The 18,135-nt window shown below is 35.1% G+C and overlaps 1 protein-coding gene across 1 annotated transcript; it reads left to right on the top strand.

The window, feature by feature from the left end:
• Positions 1–10,206: 10,206 nt before the first annotated feature.
• LOC131069505 (homeobox-leucine zipper protein HOX11) lies at positions 10,207–12,122 on the top strand. Its single transcript, XM_058004967.2, has 4 exons — positions 10,207–10,765; positions 10,864–11,156; positions 11,245–11,324; positions 11,556–12,122. Exons 1-4 carry the CDS (start codon positions 10,534–10,536, stop codon positions 11,821–11,823), a joined length of 873 nt encoding a protein of 290 aa, XP_057860950.2. The 5' UTR covers positions 10,207–10,533; the 3' UTR covers positions 11,824–12,122.
• Positions 12,123–18,135: the final 6,013 nt, after the last annotated feature.

Here is an 18,135-nt window from a genome sequence, read left to right as displayed (position 1 = left end):
GTGCCGAAGTTATCTTGCCTATTGAGGTTGAGTTACCATCCTTGCAAGTCTCTTTATGTGATATAACCAATGATGAAGACTATAGGGTCTCCCACTTACAGGGACCTAGAACTATTGGATGAGTGAAGACAAACTGTTTTTAATCATCTTAGGGCTTGTCAATAGAGAATGAGTCGTAGCTATAATAATAAGGTAAAGCTTCGTACATTTGAGGTAGGCGTATTAGTATTGAGAGAGAATCCTAAAAATCAGCAGGACCGAGAAAAAAAGGAAAATTTAAGCCCAATTGGCTTGGTCCTTACGTCATCACAATAGTCTATAGATCAGGTGCATATCAGCTCTCAACACAAGATGGAGAACCTTTGGAAGATCTGATCAACAACATGCACCTTTGCAGGTTTTACACATAGCTTTTCAGAATATCCTAATTCAAAAATACAAAAAATAAAATAAAATTGTTACTTGGTGAAAACCTAGCAAACAGGCCCCTTGTGACAATTTTTTTTTGAAAAAATAAAAAAAAGTAAAAAGAAATAAATCCGTTCAACGGTGAAAACCACTTTGGTGGCACCCTGGGAAAGTACCATGGTGAAAAACGGGTTATCGATGCCATGTGTAGAGACATTGCTCCTCCCTCCTCCAGGATTCAAATCTCGTCCTTTCACTTTGCACACACTCACAACCTATCCATCCATAATAAATTTACATATTCCTATCATGGCTTGTTATTGATCTACCTAAGATTAGTTATCCATTCATAATAATCCTCCCTTTTCACCCTTTCTTCCATAATAAATCAGGTCCAATCTATAACTGGGGCAAAATCCTAAATTTAGTGATGGAAGTGGTACCCTTAGCATCACATGTTTTGAGGAGCATCGTCTTTTTGTTCATTCCTTCTTTTCGCACACAATCTGCAATAAAAGATCACTTGCATCGTCAATCCGCAATAAAGTTTCGATCTTCTTCACAATAAAGTATCAGTTTCATGGATTCAGTTAGTTTCAGACGAGACACAAGTAGAAGTGGGCTTTCAACAAATCAAATCTTTCAACAAACTTTGGCAACAACATGGTTTTTCAATATTATCTGTCCTTTATCAAGATAACAACATTGTGACCAAATCAAACATGTTAACATATGTGGAAAGAAACACAAATAACTTGAAAGATTTCATTGTGTGTTGGTGTCAACTCTTGATTTTCTTTTTATTTTATCTTTTGGTGACATGGTTTTTAGCTTTTCCAGGATGTCTTTGACTAGAGATTCTATCTCCAAGATGTCTTTGACTAGAAAGGCGAGGATGGGATATGTTCACCTATTGTTTTGATGTTTGTGGATTGTCTCTTAGTAATGTTTTGGCTTGTCCAAGGATATGAGGACACTGTGAGTCTAGTGTGAACTGGGACATTCCTTGTTTGCGACTGTCTGATCTCCATGCAAACTAGTACAATGACTTTCTGGGTTAAACTTATACCTCGATTGTCATAACATATTTGCCATAATAAAGTTTAATGATGATAATAGCACAATAAGCTCTTTCACTTCCATATCTTCTACCTTCCATCCCCCTTTCGTGATTGACCTCCATTGTCCTTCCTGAGTCTGTGTATCCCTCTATCACATGACTGAGTATAATGACAAGCCAAAAATATCTGCATTTCATTCATCTTCATCACTACATGTTAGTAATTTTCATTATATGCATACATATAGAAATCATAATCACATCACATCCTGCATACACCACTGATTAGCATATCATATATTTTTACATTCTCATCATGCAAATAATCATAACATGTCAATTATCATACATCTATCTATAGTACATTCACATTTGCATCATGCATGACATATAAAACATAAAAGAACAAAAATAATGCATTTCATCATGTACATATTTGCATCTATATCATAAGCATCATCATAAAGCATATAGAACATCACATAGGAACACATGCATATAGTTGCCGCAAGGATGGATCATCTCATATATATATCAAAAAATAATAAGTGTCATGATACACTGATGTCAAAATCTCATATGGCTACAAAATCACCCAAAGGTGTCTACATCATCATACAAAAACTAATACAAAACGGGATCCAAAAGAGCTATGATGAACTCCCTCCCTCGAAGCCGATTGACCTCGAAGGAATTTGAGCTCTCGAAGTCCCTGCTTTAGGATTACCCTATCTATCCCCTCCTCTATCCTCTCCTCCTAGTGGTGTGGGTGGACCCATGACCCCGCCACTGGATGCCTGTCTCCTGTCTCTCACGATGGTCGTAGTCTAAGAGGCCCTCCTGTAACTCCCTGCCCTGAGCTCTGGAGGAACTGTGCTACGTAATATAGGTCTCTCCAATATCCAATCTCATCACCTACTCGCAAGATACATGCATAGCCTGCTCCATGATCTCCCTGACCTGTTGCTCTCCCTACCCTCAGTGCCTCCTCTGCAACTATATATCACTGAAAGGTCTGATCTCTCTCCCTCTGCATCTTTGCTAGCTATCGCCTCAACCGAGTCACGTCTCTCTCGAGATCCTTGATCTCATCGGCTTGTTCCACTACAATCTCCCACAACGCTAGTAGCTCATCGTCCTCCTCATCTCCACCTTGGGCACCCTCCTCCTGTCTAGCCTACTCAGGTGCCTCCTTCTCAACCCGTCCCTTTCCCCATGCCCCTCTCCCTGGTACCTATACCTATACATGTCCCTCAACCTGTAGGATTTGTCCTCCTCTCCCCCTCGATGGTTTTTACAACACAGATGTGGTTTTAACCAACCTATACATGGTTTCTTGTCCTAGACGCGCTTGTACATCACAAACGTGACGATGTTCTGCACAGACGTGCTTGTATTACACAAACGTGCTCCCTTGACACAGACATGCCTTATCGGCATAGACGCATCCCAACACATACTTAGACGCAATTACATGCACGACCATACCTAACGTAGACGCAATTATCCTACCTAGACGCATTCGACACTGACTTAGACGCGCTTATGCAAACTTTTACCGATTTTGCATTTTTGCTTATCTACCGTAAAGTGCATTAATGACAACAATAAATACATAAACGTACAAAGAGGCTTCGAGGTACTTACCGACTCACCCATGTCATTTGGTCTTTGATATCGCTGGACTCGATTGAACCTGTGAACTCTATCCATCGTTGTTGGCTGCTCTAAACTCTCTCTGCACTCTGATCTCTTAGGTGTGTGGATGCAAATGAGGATGTTTTTCCTTCTGCCCTATCATATAGGCTACTTAACCCTAGTCTCCCATGTGAGTCTTTTTCTTGCATGACCTTGTCTCCCTATCTTATTAGTTCCTTTCTAGCCTTTCTTTCATATCGAGAGATTGTCTGTGATCTTTTCAAACATTTTCATCCAATCTCTCGAGGGGGCATATCATTCCTGTCATGGGGCAACTTTGTATCATTTTATCTTATCTTCTTTGAGCCAATGCGACAAGCTGCATTGTCTCAAAGAGGGGCAAAATGTAGACAACTAAAATTGTCCTGTCTAATTAAATAAATATTTTTCTTTATTTAATTATTTTATCCTATGTCTTCTATTAATTAAATAAATCTCTATTTATTTAATTAATTCTTTAATCCTCTCCTAAGCATTTCCTCATTTAAATAAATACTTTTATTTATTTAAATTGTCCTTTTTCTCAATTAAATAATTTTTTAAATTTATTTAATTGATCCCACTTCCTCTATTAATTAAATAAATTTTTATTTATTTAATTAATTCATTAGTTTTTTCCTTCAATGACACATGTCATTTATCTCTTAATTCTTCTCTTACCTACCCCCTTTTATCATTTAATGATTTCTTTTACCTACCCTTTAATCCTAGCCGACCATTTATCTTTAGACCTCTTAATCTCATCCTTCCATTTCCTAAAGCATCTTCTATATAAGAGGATACTCTCCTTCATTACCAACCATAATCATCTAATTAGTGTGTCTAATAAATCTTATGCAATCAAGCCTTCTTGCAATCAAGTTATCAACCACATTTCCGTTCTTTGTTGAGATCTTGTACATACATAAAATCTGAGAGAAAATATATCAAACAAGATCAATGGAGATAGGAAGAAATGAAGATTGAAACCCTACTTGACATGTAAATGGTACACTTTGTTTTATTTTGTTGATTTGCATGATCTTAGGTATCTTCATTTGTGTATGGTGGATGTTTTTCATTGTTAGACTAGGGTTTTGTGGTTGGATCTTTGTTAGTCTTTCAATATTATTGTTTTCATCATCCATTTTCACCGTATACACATACATACAAGAAAAAATTATGATTGGTGCTACTCTTTGACCTAGCTTTAGTTTTCTCAACAATGGTAACCTTCAATTATAATATTAGAGAAATGACATGGGCATGTGACTATTTAGTAGATCTTGGCTAGCTTGGTTCTTTTGGATACATTGTGTGTTATGATGATGAAGGATCTAATTACCATAATTTTTGTTCATTGTTTATTTGCTAATTAGATTTGGGGGTGGGCATTAGTGAAAAGGGGCATCTCTTGAGTTTTCGTAAGAAATGTGAAAGATAATGGGAATATTTAAAAAAAAATGAAGATAGATCCCTTTTGGTGAGGGATTTAAATGAGATTGGAGAGTTGTTTAAAAAGGGGCAAAGGAGATTAATGTGATATTAATGAGTAATATTCATGAAGGTAGTTGAAAGGATGACAATTAACAATGATGTATGAGTATATGTTATATTTAAATTATATATTAATAATTAATAATAAATACTAGAATTAAATCAATTAAAAATAATATAATATTATTCAATACTTATATGATATATGTTTTTTCAATCTTTTGAAAATATGATATTATTATGTACATAGGTCATGCACTTTATACATATTGTGCCCTATGTGTAGGGTCACACTCTATCAAACAAGGACATGCCTTGCTATGTAGGGTCAACTGTATGTATAGGGACATACTTTGTCACACATGGGTGTGCCTTACTATGTAGTATCGACCCTATGTATAGTGACACATTGTCACATAAGATTGTGTTCTACTATGTAGGGTTGATCTTATGTGCAAGGCCACCTTGTATGCAAGGTTAAGTAAAAAAATAAATTAATCTAATATTTTTCCATTCAGAAAAAAAGAAACAATTATGTTTTTTTTGAATCTATTAAAATAATTATAAATTTTGAAATGTAAAAATCGATATTAGCTTTTTACTATAGGAATTATGTGATTAATTAGAAATTCACATTTTAAAAAACATACAAATAATTCAATATAGAGAAATAAGCCAATAATGAGAGTAAATCAAGTTCAAGTATCAAGGGTAATAACCCTCTTTTAAAATTTTGCCTCAATAAGCTTCTTCTCAAATTTTCTCCTTGTGGGTCCCAAAGCCGAAGAGATGTAGATATATAATATATTAATATCTCAATCTCCTTAGTAAAAATTATTACTAGCATGGATTTTGTCAACAATGATAAGACTCAATGATAATATTAAGCTACTGATTCTGAATTATTCACCTTCTTCTCATATTTTATCATTGTGCATCCCAAAGCCTGGAGGATGTAGATATATAATATCTCGATCTCTTTAACAAAAATTACTCCCAGTGCTACTCTTTGACATAGCATGGAATGATGATAAGATTCCATGATAGTATTAAGCTATTGATTCCCAATTACTTTTTCAGTAAAAAGGATAAAAGAAAAGAAGAAAGGTTATGATGAATAGTAATCATTTGCTTAAGAGCTTCCTTTTCAAATTATGAAGTACAAATACAAATAGGAAGGACAAACAATCAATCAATCAATATGCTTCATCAATATCTTATATAAAAATGAAACATTTTAATAACATCCATGAGATCAAATGATACACTCACCACTAATAATATCACAACTCTTCTCACCTTCTCACGACTTAAAGGTGGACAATTTGAATGAGTTTTTTGAAGAGGCAAGACTTCACGCAACAACAAATTTCTTACTCAAGATTTATAAGAAAAGAACCAACATGGAAAACGAGTTAATTTGGTGTGTCTTGATCCCTTAAACCGCTAGGTCTTGTAGACGTCATTCATTCGTACAAGATTTATAAGAAAAGAACCAACATGAAAAACAAGTTAATTTGGTGTCTCTTGATCCCTTAAACCGTTAGGTCTCGTAGACATCATTCATTCGTTCGAGATTTATAAGAAAAGAACCAACATGAAAAACGAGTTAATTTGGTGTCTCTTGATCCCTTAAACCGCTAAGTCTTGTAGACGCCATTCATTCGCTCACCTTCCTCCCTCTTCCTCCCTCCCGACCTTCCTCCCTCCCGATGTAACAGGAACCAGACTCTCAATAGAACATGAGATAGATGACATGGGAATCATCCATGATATTTTACCCACTACGGATTCGATTTGAAGAAGTTAATGATCGTACTTATGACTTTGAGATAATGAATTGAGTGAGTGAGGGGAGTAATAATTGGTGGAGATAAAAAAATAGTTTAAAAGCAAGATGGTGATGAAGCAGGGGCACGGAGTGATGGTTAATTATTCACACATTATGCTCTTGTCGGGGCCATGAACCGAGGCATTGAAACGGATCCAGCATGTGGGTCACCTCTGTTCCACCCGCACCTTCTCTTCCCTTCCCTTCCGTACCTCTTTAATTGCTCGCCACTTTCTTGCCTTTCATCCACACCATAATCACACACCAAAAAGCCTCTGTGCACTTATTGCTTGCATCATTTGATTGCTTGGAAAGCCAGGCTTCATAACTTAAACAAATGATAGGAATGCCAAGTCAATTATTAACAACAAAAGTCACCCACCCACCACCCAATTCTTGGGATACGACCCACATCACTTTATCACATGGACTGTAGTTAGCAGAAAGAAAAAGTATTCCAATTTGCACGCTAGGAAGGAAGAGCTAGGGAAGGAGAGAAGGAACAGTAGGGAAGTAAGGATTGGAGCTTCTCTTTGAAAACAAGGAAAACAATGCACGTTGTCGGGATATTGATTGCAACTGCACGTGTGCCCCCATCCGCCACTCTAAAATATGAATAGTGAGTGAGTCACTCACTTGTTAAAAGTCCCGAATCGCGAGGTGTAAGTACTTACCAACGAGGGCTTTGGTGCAACAAATCTTTCTTAGCAGGCAATCAATCAAAATGGGCCAAGGTGCCGTGTTCACATGCTCCCCGGGTTGGGATGTTTTTTCACCCACGTAAGCTCTGAGCACACCTAGAGATGTGATTGGAACCCGGGACTTGTCCAAAGTGCACAAGATCAAAGCATTCACATAATGAGCCCGTTGAATTTTAACCTATATTTTTGTTGGTGCTCTACGAAGTGATGGCCGTCACATGGAGCTATGAGGCTCGCACGTTGCCCTTCTCAGACAAACACATCCCATTTTACCAAATCCCATCAATAATGTCATCAAATAACCGCCAAATGGCCCTTCTCCCGAGCAAAAGGGCCGGTCTTCCCCGGGTCCGGGTCGGGTCCGACGGGTCGTGTGGGGTCCGACGGGTGGGACGGGTAAGGTCCGACGGGTGGAGGGGTCCGGCGGGCGGGCATATGAAGGGGCGGCGGTGGGGCCGGGTTTAAGGAATAAGGGTGGGCAAGGGTGCAGGAAGACTTGAGTAGAGACATGTTTTTGACCGTGGGTCCGGGGGTGACTTGTAGCACTAAATTATAACACCCAATGATTGCAGGCATGGAGGTGTTCCCCGTGGAGGGAGCAGACCGGCGTGCCTCGTGCAGGCGTCATCATTGCTGCTGCGTCCTGTCACCATCCACGCAGACTGTCGGTTAGACGAAACAGAATTGGTCCATGTGACAGACACCCTCTATATCGCTCCTCTACCCACGTGGCTTTCACATTTTATTGTCGCCTGTACAATACATACATACATGGCATACCTATTGCACGTACATTCAATACGCTATGTATCTGCCGTGCCCACCTGCCCATTATTATTATTATTATTTCTCTCTAACGCTCTCCAGCCAGTGAACCGGAACCGGAACCGGAACCGCCTGTTCCCGGGAACTTACCTAACCCGCCGGTCGCCCGGAGAGCTATTTAAGTTTTTTCAGGGTTGTTTGCAATCAATCATTCAGTCTCGTGATTTGTCAGAAATGAGTGTGTGCGCAGTCGAGGTGGATTATGCGAAGATCATGAGGAGTAAATAGTAATTTATTTTAGGGTAGGTGAAACGTAAAATAGGTGTGGGATTAATAAAGGATTTCACACGATGTTTGTGTAAGTGACAACTAAGATGGCAGTCATGATCATCCCATTCCTTTCCTCCTCAGATGTGTCGCACACGCTAGGCAGTCTGTTCCCTCTCTATTCATACACACATTCATTAAATGCATTTTAAATGGACTGTTTGCTGGACTTTGTCTATAATTTGACGCCCACCTCTCCCTGTCGGCCCAGATTTAGATGGGGTGTCCTATGATCTCATTGTTCATTCAATTTTTCAATTATTAATGTTTTTACTTATCATAATAGTTTAAATTTTTCAATGAAATTAGAAATGATGTTGGTCATAAAAATCTATGGATAACAAGTAAGCAAATATGCCATCATGCGTGTTATCTCATTTTATAGATTTTTTTTGAGAAACTTTTATAGATCATTGATATAGGTTCACGTCCTTCGAATTACTCATGTAGGAATAAAAATTATAGATTCACCAAAATAAAATCCTATACCTACATGCACTAGTACATGTAGGTATAGGATTGTACTTGAATTAAACCTAAAAAAAATAAAAGACGATACTAAAAAAATGGGATCATAAATTTTTTTTTTAAATGAATGTAAGTTCTAACAATCTAATAATGATCCTAACTAACGATTTGGGAGACATCCTTAAATGTTGTTCCTAAATTGGTGTGTGGACCAATAAGATAATTGTACACATTCTAGAAAATTTGATATGAGAGTGAAAACAATTCCATTTAAAAGAAGGTAGATAGACCAAAGTGCAACCTAGTCCATGGAATTGGACTTGATGTGTGGCCTAGTTCAAGAAGGCATCAATTCTATTGGATTAGACAAGTCCTAATTAAGGAAACATATAAGTAATTAAGGTAAGAGTTTGATGATCAAAGTTGACTAGTGTACCAAATGTACCAAATTGAATGTTAAGACTATACATTTATGTCATCAATATAAAATAGTGTAAAATGAAAGGATAAAGGTGAAGGTCAATTATATGCTTTAAACTAATACATAATATTTAAAGTTTAGACAAATATATACCTATAATTGCAATGCCACATCATACTTCGAAAATATTATGAAATAGACCAATCAAATTCAACAACAAAAGCAATTTAATATATAAAATTTGTTTAAGATTCAATTTCAACAACACTAATAATTTACTTTATATAATAGTTACATAAGAGATTACTATTGACAATAAAGATAAAAACATGGCTATAAGCACGCAATGCGAAATAAGAATATATAAGAAATCTATACCCTTATTTTTTTTAGAGAGGTTGCAATGTGTGACTATATAATTGATCCAAAGGGAAGGGATTTCAACATAACACTTTAGTTGTTTCAAGTACGACAACTCATTGCTACATTGCATTCACATGTAAGAAAGAGAGGTCACAATAGGTACCCGCATCTTTGCTTCAAAAGGAAGGAATTTCAACTTAACACCTTAGGTGTTTGCACTACGACAACTTGTTACTACATCACACACATTACAAAAGAGAAGTCACAATTAATGAGACATCTTTTATCTAAGGAAAAGTGAATCTCACTAGAACACCATAAATGTTTACCTTCCGACAACTTGTTACTACATCACTCACATATTAAAAAAGAGATGTCATAATTAATGACTATATCTTTCGTCCCAAAAAAAATGAATCTCATTAGAACACCTTAAAAATATTTGAACTACATACATTGGCCTTGGATTTTTAAATTCTTCGGGGGAAGGCAAAACAAAAATAAATAAAAATAAAAAATAAATAAACAAAGTTCGCTATAAATTACGGGGAGAGAAGATAAAAAACCGGCCACATACCGTCAAAAGTAAAATACAAAGTGGAGAAGACGGTGAAGAGTGCACTGTGCACCGGCTCGTCTCATTTATTATAAATAATGATTACAAATAATTTATTAACCTGATTTCCAGCGAAGTGGTCAGCAGTCAAAGTTGTGATTGCAGTTGGAGGCCGCGAGGTTATCGGGGCGGGCCGTCGTTATATTCCCAACTGCTGCAAACTCTCACCCATTCCCTTCCATTATTATTCTTGTTTCATACCTCACGCGTCTGAGGATTCGATAGCGGGATCTCATCTTCTGCCGCCTGCCGTCTCGCTCCGGCTCTGGCCGTTCTTCCTTTCTTATTATTCTCCTTCCTGACGGCGGAGGAATCTTCACTGGCCGTTCAAAGAATCGCCGGAGCTTTGTATTGTTGCGCCAGCCCAGTTACCATTAGCGCTCCTATATCTTGTGTTCAATGGCTGAGCTTCCTTACTGGGCAAAGGTGAGGCCAGCGACTATGGACAGCTATGGAGCCGAGCTACAGCTCGGAATTTGCAGAGTTGAAGAAGATTTAGAAGCGAGATCGCAAAAGGAAATAAGCAGAGGGGAGGGGCCTGGTGTGCCTTTAGATCTGCTCTCCTTGGCCCCTGCAAACCCTAACTCAGCGCCCCTGCCTAGCACCGTCTTCTCCTGGATGAAATCCTCTGGTGTGTGTTTGCGTTTCTTTGTCGTTTATTTTACATCTTTAGGGTTATTTAGTCAAATTATCTGGTTTTCTGAGTGTTTCTTGTTTGGCGCTTTGTAGGAAGGAGCGAGAGGCAGGGCATTGACATGAACCAGATGCCCTCTCCCTCGGCCGGCGACTGCGAATATGACGAAGAGGCGGCCGTTTCCTCTCCTAATAGCACCGTTTCGTCCTTTCACATGGAGGAGGGAGGGCTTTGTTGCAGTGGCAACAACAAAAGGGAGAGCGACAGGGCGTCCTGGAGAGGCAGTGACGAAGAAGAAGGAGATAACAGCAGGAAGAAGCTCCGCCTTTCCAAGGATCAGTCGGCTCTCTTAGAAGAAAGCTTCAAAAAGCACAATACACTCAATCCGGTAAATATTCGCAAATCCTTTAAATACCGCAAGGTTTTCTGTCACTCTGGCTTTTGTTCAGCTTACTGAATCGAAATTTATGGCGCAGAAGCAAAAAATTGCCCTGGCAAAGCAGCTCAACCTTCGTCCCCGGCAGGTTGAAGTCTGGTTCCAGAACAGAAGAGCAAGGTTTGTTTTACAGAACTCCGGCTTTAAATATTTATTTACTTGTTCCTGCACAATTCCAGAAGATTTTACACAGACGGTAATCACAACAAACGGTCCGTTAACAGACTCCAGTTTGTTGTGGTAACCGTCTGTAGCTTTATACGGTATAATTTCCTGTAAAGGTACCAAACTGTTTACAGATGATAGTGTAATTATATAGAAGTGAGGACTAAATAATTTTCTGGTTTGCAGGACAAAGTTGAAGCAGACTGAAGTGGACTGCGAATTTCTGAAGCGGTGCTGTGAAAATCTGACGGAAGAAAACAGGCGGCTGCAGAAGGAAGTGCAGGAACTGCGAGCTTTGAAAGTTTCAACTCCTTTGTACATGCAACTTCCAGCAGCCACTCTCACCATGTGTCCTTCCTGCGAAAGAGTGGCTACAGCCACCACGCACAGATCGCCATGGCAGCCCATGCCCAACGCTTCTGCCCGTCCTGTTCCGCCTCACGTTAGGTCTTAGCCATATGTAGAACAAATGCATGGCCTTAGGAAATCCTCTAATTTGTTCGATCCGCCATGATAACAGTTAAGATAGCTGAGAAAATTCAAAGATGAAAATTAACATCGTCTACAAAATTACAGTGCTCATAGAAATCTTACACTCTCCGCTTATGCAACGGAATAGGAAAGGAAAGCCTTCATTCCCTAGTAATTTTGGGACCATGGTATACATGAAGGATCTTAAACAAGCAGTTTTATGTATCATAATTGTCTGAAAGCTTGAATATTGTCCCAAACGCAGAGCTCTTTTTCATATAATTTGGTACTTCCAATGTCTGAAAATACTGCTCTTGATATTTACCCTCATGAATGACTGGTAACCAGCGCGGTAGCTTCTCTCGAAAAGGATAAACACGTGATATGGTATAATTATTAATATTAAAAAATCAACTTTTTAATAAACATTAAACTGTATCTGTATCGTATTGCACGCTACTTTTTCTTTGTTGGGTTTCAAGGGTTTTTTTATTTTTGGGATTCGAGTGCTTAGTGCACAAGTGCCTTTCAAGATTTTGTGGGATACTAAGTGTATACCCTACACTTTTAAAGACAATTTTGTTTTACATGGCTATTAACATTACTTTGCTTTAATTAACTTTTCAGAATGTATATCCCACGAAATATACTGGGACATTACTTTCATATTACTCACATCTAGGAATCTTAATTATAGAGTTATTTGTGTAAAATCTTGTTCGAGTGTTGAAATCTAGGAATATTTTTATACATCTGGCACATTCATGATTAATTGATTTCATTCAAGTCTATCAAATCAAATTCATTAGATTACTTTTTAAATATATTAAATCATATGATATATGTTTTTTTAACTCATTGAAAATATATGTTAATACTTTTATACAAACAAGTTTGTTTAGTAATATTGTGCTTAAGGGATAAAAATGTATACCTTCCATCTTGTTCTTGTTTTTAGGAGCATGTCCAAATCATTTTTGTTTAAAAGGGAGATAGCTGGGTACCCTACATATCTATACTTTTGTTTTACATTACTCTAGACAATCCATAAATCATATCAAGACAAAAGAAGCCTCAACTTGATAACCAAAAGAGGGAAAACACAAGCTAAGTGAAGTTCCTTTTTACTATGCATAAATTTATAAATTCTTGAAAAATAATGTTTAAGAGAAGATTCTTCTCTTTTAATGAATGTCATCATAGGGCTTTGCAATTTTATTAGAAACTTCATTAATTATATGTACAACAAATGATAATATTATATAAGAAAACCATGATTTGTGGAGGGAAAGTACTAGAAGCAAAATTTCTATCACTAAATGAGAAAACTTACAATGGGTGAATCATTTTAGGCTCATATCAATTCAATAATCATTCTCTTTTTCTTTGATAATTTTATAGAAAATTTCTTTTGTCATCATAATGAACTTAGTATTTGCATGCAACTAAATTTTCTCTCAAAAGTAGCCTCACACTCATATGACAAGTTATTAACCTTTTAATAAGGCATTTATTATTTATGTAATATTAGAAATATATTTTAGTTTCCCTCTAGTCCATGTGGTATAGAAGGGCGTGTCACAGCAATGACAACACTTATGTTGAAAATTTTGCTCGTTTGTAAAGGGTTTATTTGATTTCTATAATCTATAAAAAAATATTAAAAACATATTTTTATAATGATTAATTAATGTAAAAATTAATTTTAATGTTGATAAATTATAAATTGTTTTACATTATCCTATACATTTGTTTTGCAATATGTGCTTAAGGGATAAAATGTATACCCTACACCTTATTTTTGTTTCTAGGAGCATGTCTACATCACTTTTGTTCAAAGGGAGATAATTGTATACCCTACATATCTATACTTTTGTTTTACATTACTCCATACACAATCTAGAAAACGAAAGGTAAAGAACATTAATCATACCAAGACAAAAGAAGCCTCAACTTGATAACCAAAACTTAGATGACCAAAACTTTGAGGTGATTAAAGGAGAGAAAAAACAAGCTAAATGAAATTCTTTTTTACTATACACAATTTTTTAAATTCTTGGAAAATAATGTTTAAGAGAAAATTCGTCACTTTTAATGTAACCACCACAAATTTTATGACCAACATAGGATCATCATAGAGCTTTACATTTTTATTAGAAATTTCATATTGAGAAAATGTACAACAAATAAAAATATTATATAAGAACATAATGAACCTAGTATTTGCACACAACTAAATTCTCTCTACATATATCATAATAGGATTTACTAGATATAGGGTGAAAAGGTAAAGTCACACTCATATGACAAGTTATCGACCTTTTAATAAGGCATTTACTATTCACTTAATATTAGAAATATATTTTAGTCTCCCCCTAGCCCATGAGGTATTGAAGGGCATCTCATGCCAACGACACTACTCACATTAAAAACTTTATGACACGTCGTAGTTTATAGGGGGCTACCCGATTCTTATAATCTAAAAAAAGTATTAAAAATATATTTAATAATAATTAATTAATGTAAAAATTATTTTTAATGTTAATTAATTATATATCTTCTATAATATGTCAGATGTACATATTTGTATCGTAATCTCAACCCTTTCTAGATGGAGTCTTAAAATATTATTTAGGACTACTATTATCAAATGTTATTTAATAAACAGTGTGTTTTGACACTCATATTGTTAATAGACGTGTACGATGTTAACTTCTTTTCAAAACAAAATAATTTAATTTTTCTTTTGATTGGTGAAAGCAATACAAGTTTTAGCTTAACCCTAGCTCTAGGTAGGGCTACAAACAAAAGGCCTCATCCCCGACATTAACACTCAATTGTCCTCCTCCTTGGCATTAACGCATGACCATCCTTCCTTCTCTTCTCTCTTCTCCACCACCAACATGTCCTCCAACACATCCTCCTCATCCTACACATCCACCTTATATCTCCTGCCACCAACAACATGTCTACAATGATAGCTTATAATTGACATGAATGTCATGTGAGTTAAGCGGGGATTTGAACCTTGGTTGCACTATTAACAATGCGACCACTTAACATCCTTAAGGCCGAGCAAAACTTCCAGATCCTTAAGGCCATTGTCGACCATATAACATTGTGATTAACAAATTTGAACAGATTAAAGGCAAGGAGGGTGATAAGGATCAGATGGAGAAGAAGGGTCACGAAAAAAGAACAAGGGCCAACACTCAGAAACAGGTTGATACCAAAGAAAAAGAGCTGGAAGAAATGAAATTTTTTGCAATCAATATGAAGCAGATGGTGGTTCATGCTGAAGAACTTATGATAAACATTTAGCTGTCCTTGTGTTGTCTTTGTGCTTTCCTTTGGCTGTCTAGTGTTGCTTCCTTTTTCTTGTGCTCCCTTTTTGTTTTGGCTGGGAACTGTTCTATGTGTGGTTGATCAGGCACTGTTGTTTTCTGCCTCTTTTATGCTTTATCTTTCTCCTACTTTGTAACAAGTTTCCGGGTTCCTTTCAAAAACCCGTTTTTAATTAATCAAAACAATGCAACCACTTAACCATCACACTACAAGATGAACCCCAAAATAAAATAATTTCTTTAACAACATAAGATTTCTTTGGTGTATATACAATAATGATAAAATATATGGTAGATGGACATCATGTATTTTGGATTACATGATAAATTTTTGTCAATTTAAATTCCATTTTTTAATGATGATACCTTCAAAGAGGTCATCTAAAGTTTCTTATTGAAGCTTGGGCCTTTTCAAAATAAGCTCCTCCACGTTGAAGTCTATCTAATAGTTTCTTTAGCCACATTGATCTTATATTTGTTTTTGTTGCACTTCTATACTGAGGCTTTGTAGATGAAGGAGCCACATGATGTTAATTTTTACATGTGATAGCTCTTTTGCCATATTTTAAAGACGTAGCTTGAGGTATATTTCATTTTAATAGAATAATCAACATTGTTAGTATCACAAGAATCAAATTATACATTTTTGTTCTATGTATAGGAATAGTAAAAATCATGATTATTTGTAACCTTTGACATACATTTTTAATATGTTTTATATTTGCAAAGGGTTCGTAAAAGGATCTTACATAAATCTGGATGTAATAGTTACTGCAAAATTAATATTGGTCTAGATATGGTTAGGTGCAAAAAATTCTTATGAGATAGGATTGGTCTTTTCATCTTATGGTTTATGATTATTATCAATATTAATAAGCATAACAACCACTTTACAAACCATCATATTACATTTCAAGGGTAAATCTTGTATATACATTGGCAAAGATACCAAGATATAATGTCGACACTAGAATAATCTTGTTCCCAAGAAATGATCCAAACTAGTCATCTCAAATTATTCGACTTTTATATTTATTGATTAAAGAGTTAAGACTATCCACAATAAGTAAGTCATCAATATTTAACACAATCATAGTAGTAATCAAATCATTTCTAATATCTTTTGTTAGTATAACACAAAGAATCCAAGATATTGAAGTGAGCTATTAATCTTTGGACAACAATCTCCAAATGCTTGTTTAGTACCAATTAGATTTTTTTTAATTTACAAATATAGATTTATTTGTTTGATTGTTTAAAACATTATGATTGGGTCATATAAAATTCTCTTTAAATCACCATTTATAAATATATTTTTCACATCCATTTGATGTATATCTAAATTATTTCAGACTAAGACAAACAAACATCTTGATGGTGTTCATCTTTGTCACAAGGGCAATGGTATCATCATAATCTAAACCATGTCACTCAATAAAATCTCTATCCAATAATTTTCCATATACTTACCTATTTTACTATTGAAATTGATTTCTATTTTATATAACCAATAAAAATCAATATTTTTTTAGGGTGGGGAATAAGACTATTTTTTCCTTAATCAAATCATTATGCTAATTGTATTGCATCTCTCCTTTTCTTATATATGCTAGCTTTTTCAAAAGTTTTAAGTCCACTTTCATAAGATATCCTCAATACATGATATGTTTGATGACTCATAGTCTTCTGAATGAGAAAATTTCTTTAGGTTTAGTTTCTTGGATCAGGTTTTGAATCCATTTAGGTATTTTAGTTTGAGGTTTATTAAAAGATTCTTTTTCCTTGAATTTATCAATTTGGCTTTGATTAAATCTTCATCTAAGATAGAATAAGCAATTTAATTTGAGTAGTTTGGATAGATAAAAGTTTTTCAAGAATGTTAACATTTCTATTTAATGATATCCTCTCCAAGGATCATAAAGATTTAAACATTTTATTTTTTTCTGACTATCTTATAAAGATGTTTTTTTAAAAAAGAAGTTAGATCAAGTTTCTTTCAGTTGTTTGCACATTCTAAGTAGATAGATGCATTTATAATAAGAATAACTGAAAACATCTTCACTACTTTACATATTTTAATGTAGAAACTTACAAATATATTAGAATAAGTATAAGAGATACACATGCATTTGCTAATGATAGTCATGAACACGATTATATTTAAAGAGCCTACTATCAAAATAGTACCCCAAGTTTAGATAAAATGCGTTTAAAGAATGAAAAATTTATTGAAGCATTTGTCTAGATGACCATTTTACATCCACAACTATCATTATTTTTTTCAAGTATTTTTTCAAGCAATATTTTCAAAACATATAAAATGCAGTACTAAACTCAATAAAATCCCTATATAAAAAAATTTGGAGCAAGTTTTGATGTAACAATATAAGAGATCTAAAATTTTAACATACTTAGTACTAAACTCAATAAAAGTCCACACTAGAAACTATTGCAAGATGTTAATAGAATCTAATAACAACTTCCATGTGTTTCAAAAAAAAAATCGACTGGTTATAAGTATCACAAAAAAATCTGTGATGACTTGAAACATTAAAGGAGAGATGTAGATTTAGGTGCTAAACTAGTTTCAATTTATAGATCAAATTGTATACAATAGTGTAGAGAATAAACAAATCATAGTACATACATATGTAAAGCATTGCAATTACAAAATCATCATAATCTAAACCATTATGTTACTAAGACAAACAAACATCTTAATGGTATTCATTCTTATCGTAAGAGCAATAATATCGCCATAATCTAAACCACGATATCATTAAGAAAAAAAAACATCTCAATGATTTTCACTTTTGTCACACTAGAAATGATATCATCATAATTTAAATTATGATATCACTAAATAAAACCTCAATCCAATTATATATCCTTACACTTATTTAATTTTTAAAAGTGAAAAAAAAAATTCTATATTTTTTAATTAATTAGAT

This window comes from Cryptomeria japonica, chromosome 3 (assembly GCF_030272615.1).
Source record: "Cryptomeria japonica chromosome 3, Sugi_1.0, whole genome shotgun sequence".
Taxonomy (NCBI): domain Eukaryota; kingdom Viridiplantae; phylum Streptophyta; class Pinopsida; order Cupressales; family Cupressaceae; genus Cryptomeria; species Cryptomeria japonica.
Note: the sequence above shows the minus strand (reverse complement) of the source record. Positions and strands in the feature narration are given on the sequence as shown.

Excerpts from the sequence above, each read along its gene's own strand:
- LOC131069505 (XM_058004967.2), top strand. The coding sequence starts at position 10,534 with ATGGCTGAGCTTCCTTACTGGGCAAAGGTGAGGCCAGCGACTATGGAC. Across the intron at positions 10,766-10,863 it reads CTCCTGGATGAAATCCTCTG|GAAGGAGCGAGAGGCAGGGC; the intron begins GTGTGTGTTTGC and ends GGCGCTTTGTAG. Across the intron at positions 11,157-11,244 it reads AGCACAATACACTCAATCCG|AAGCAAAAAATTGCCCTGGC; the intron begins GTAAATATTCGC and ends TTTATGGCGCAG.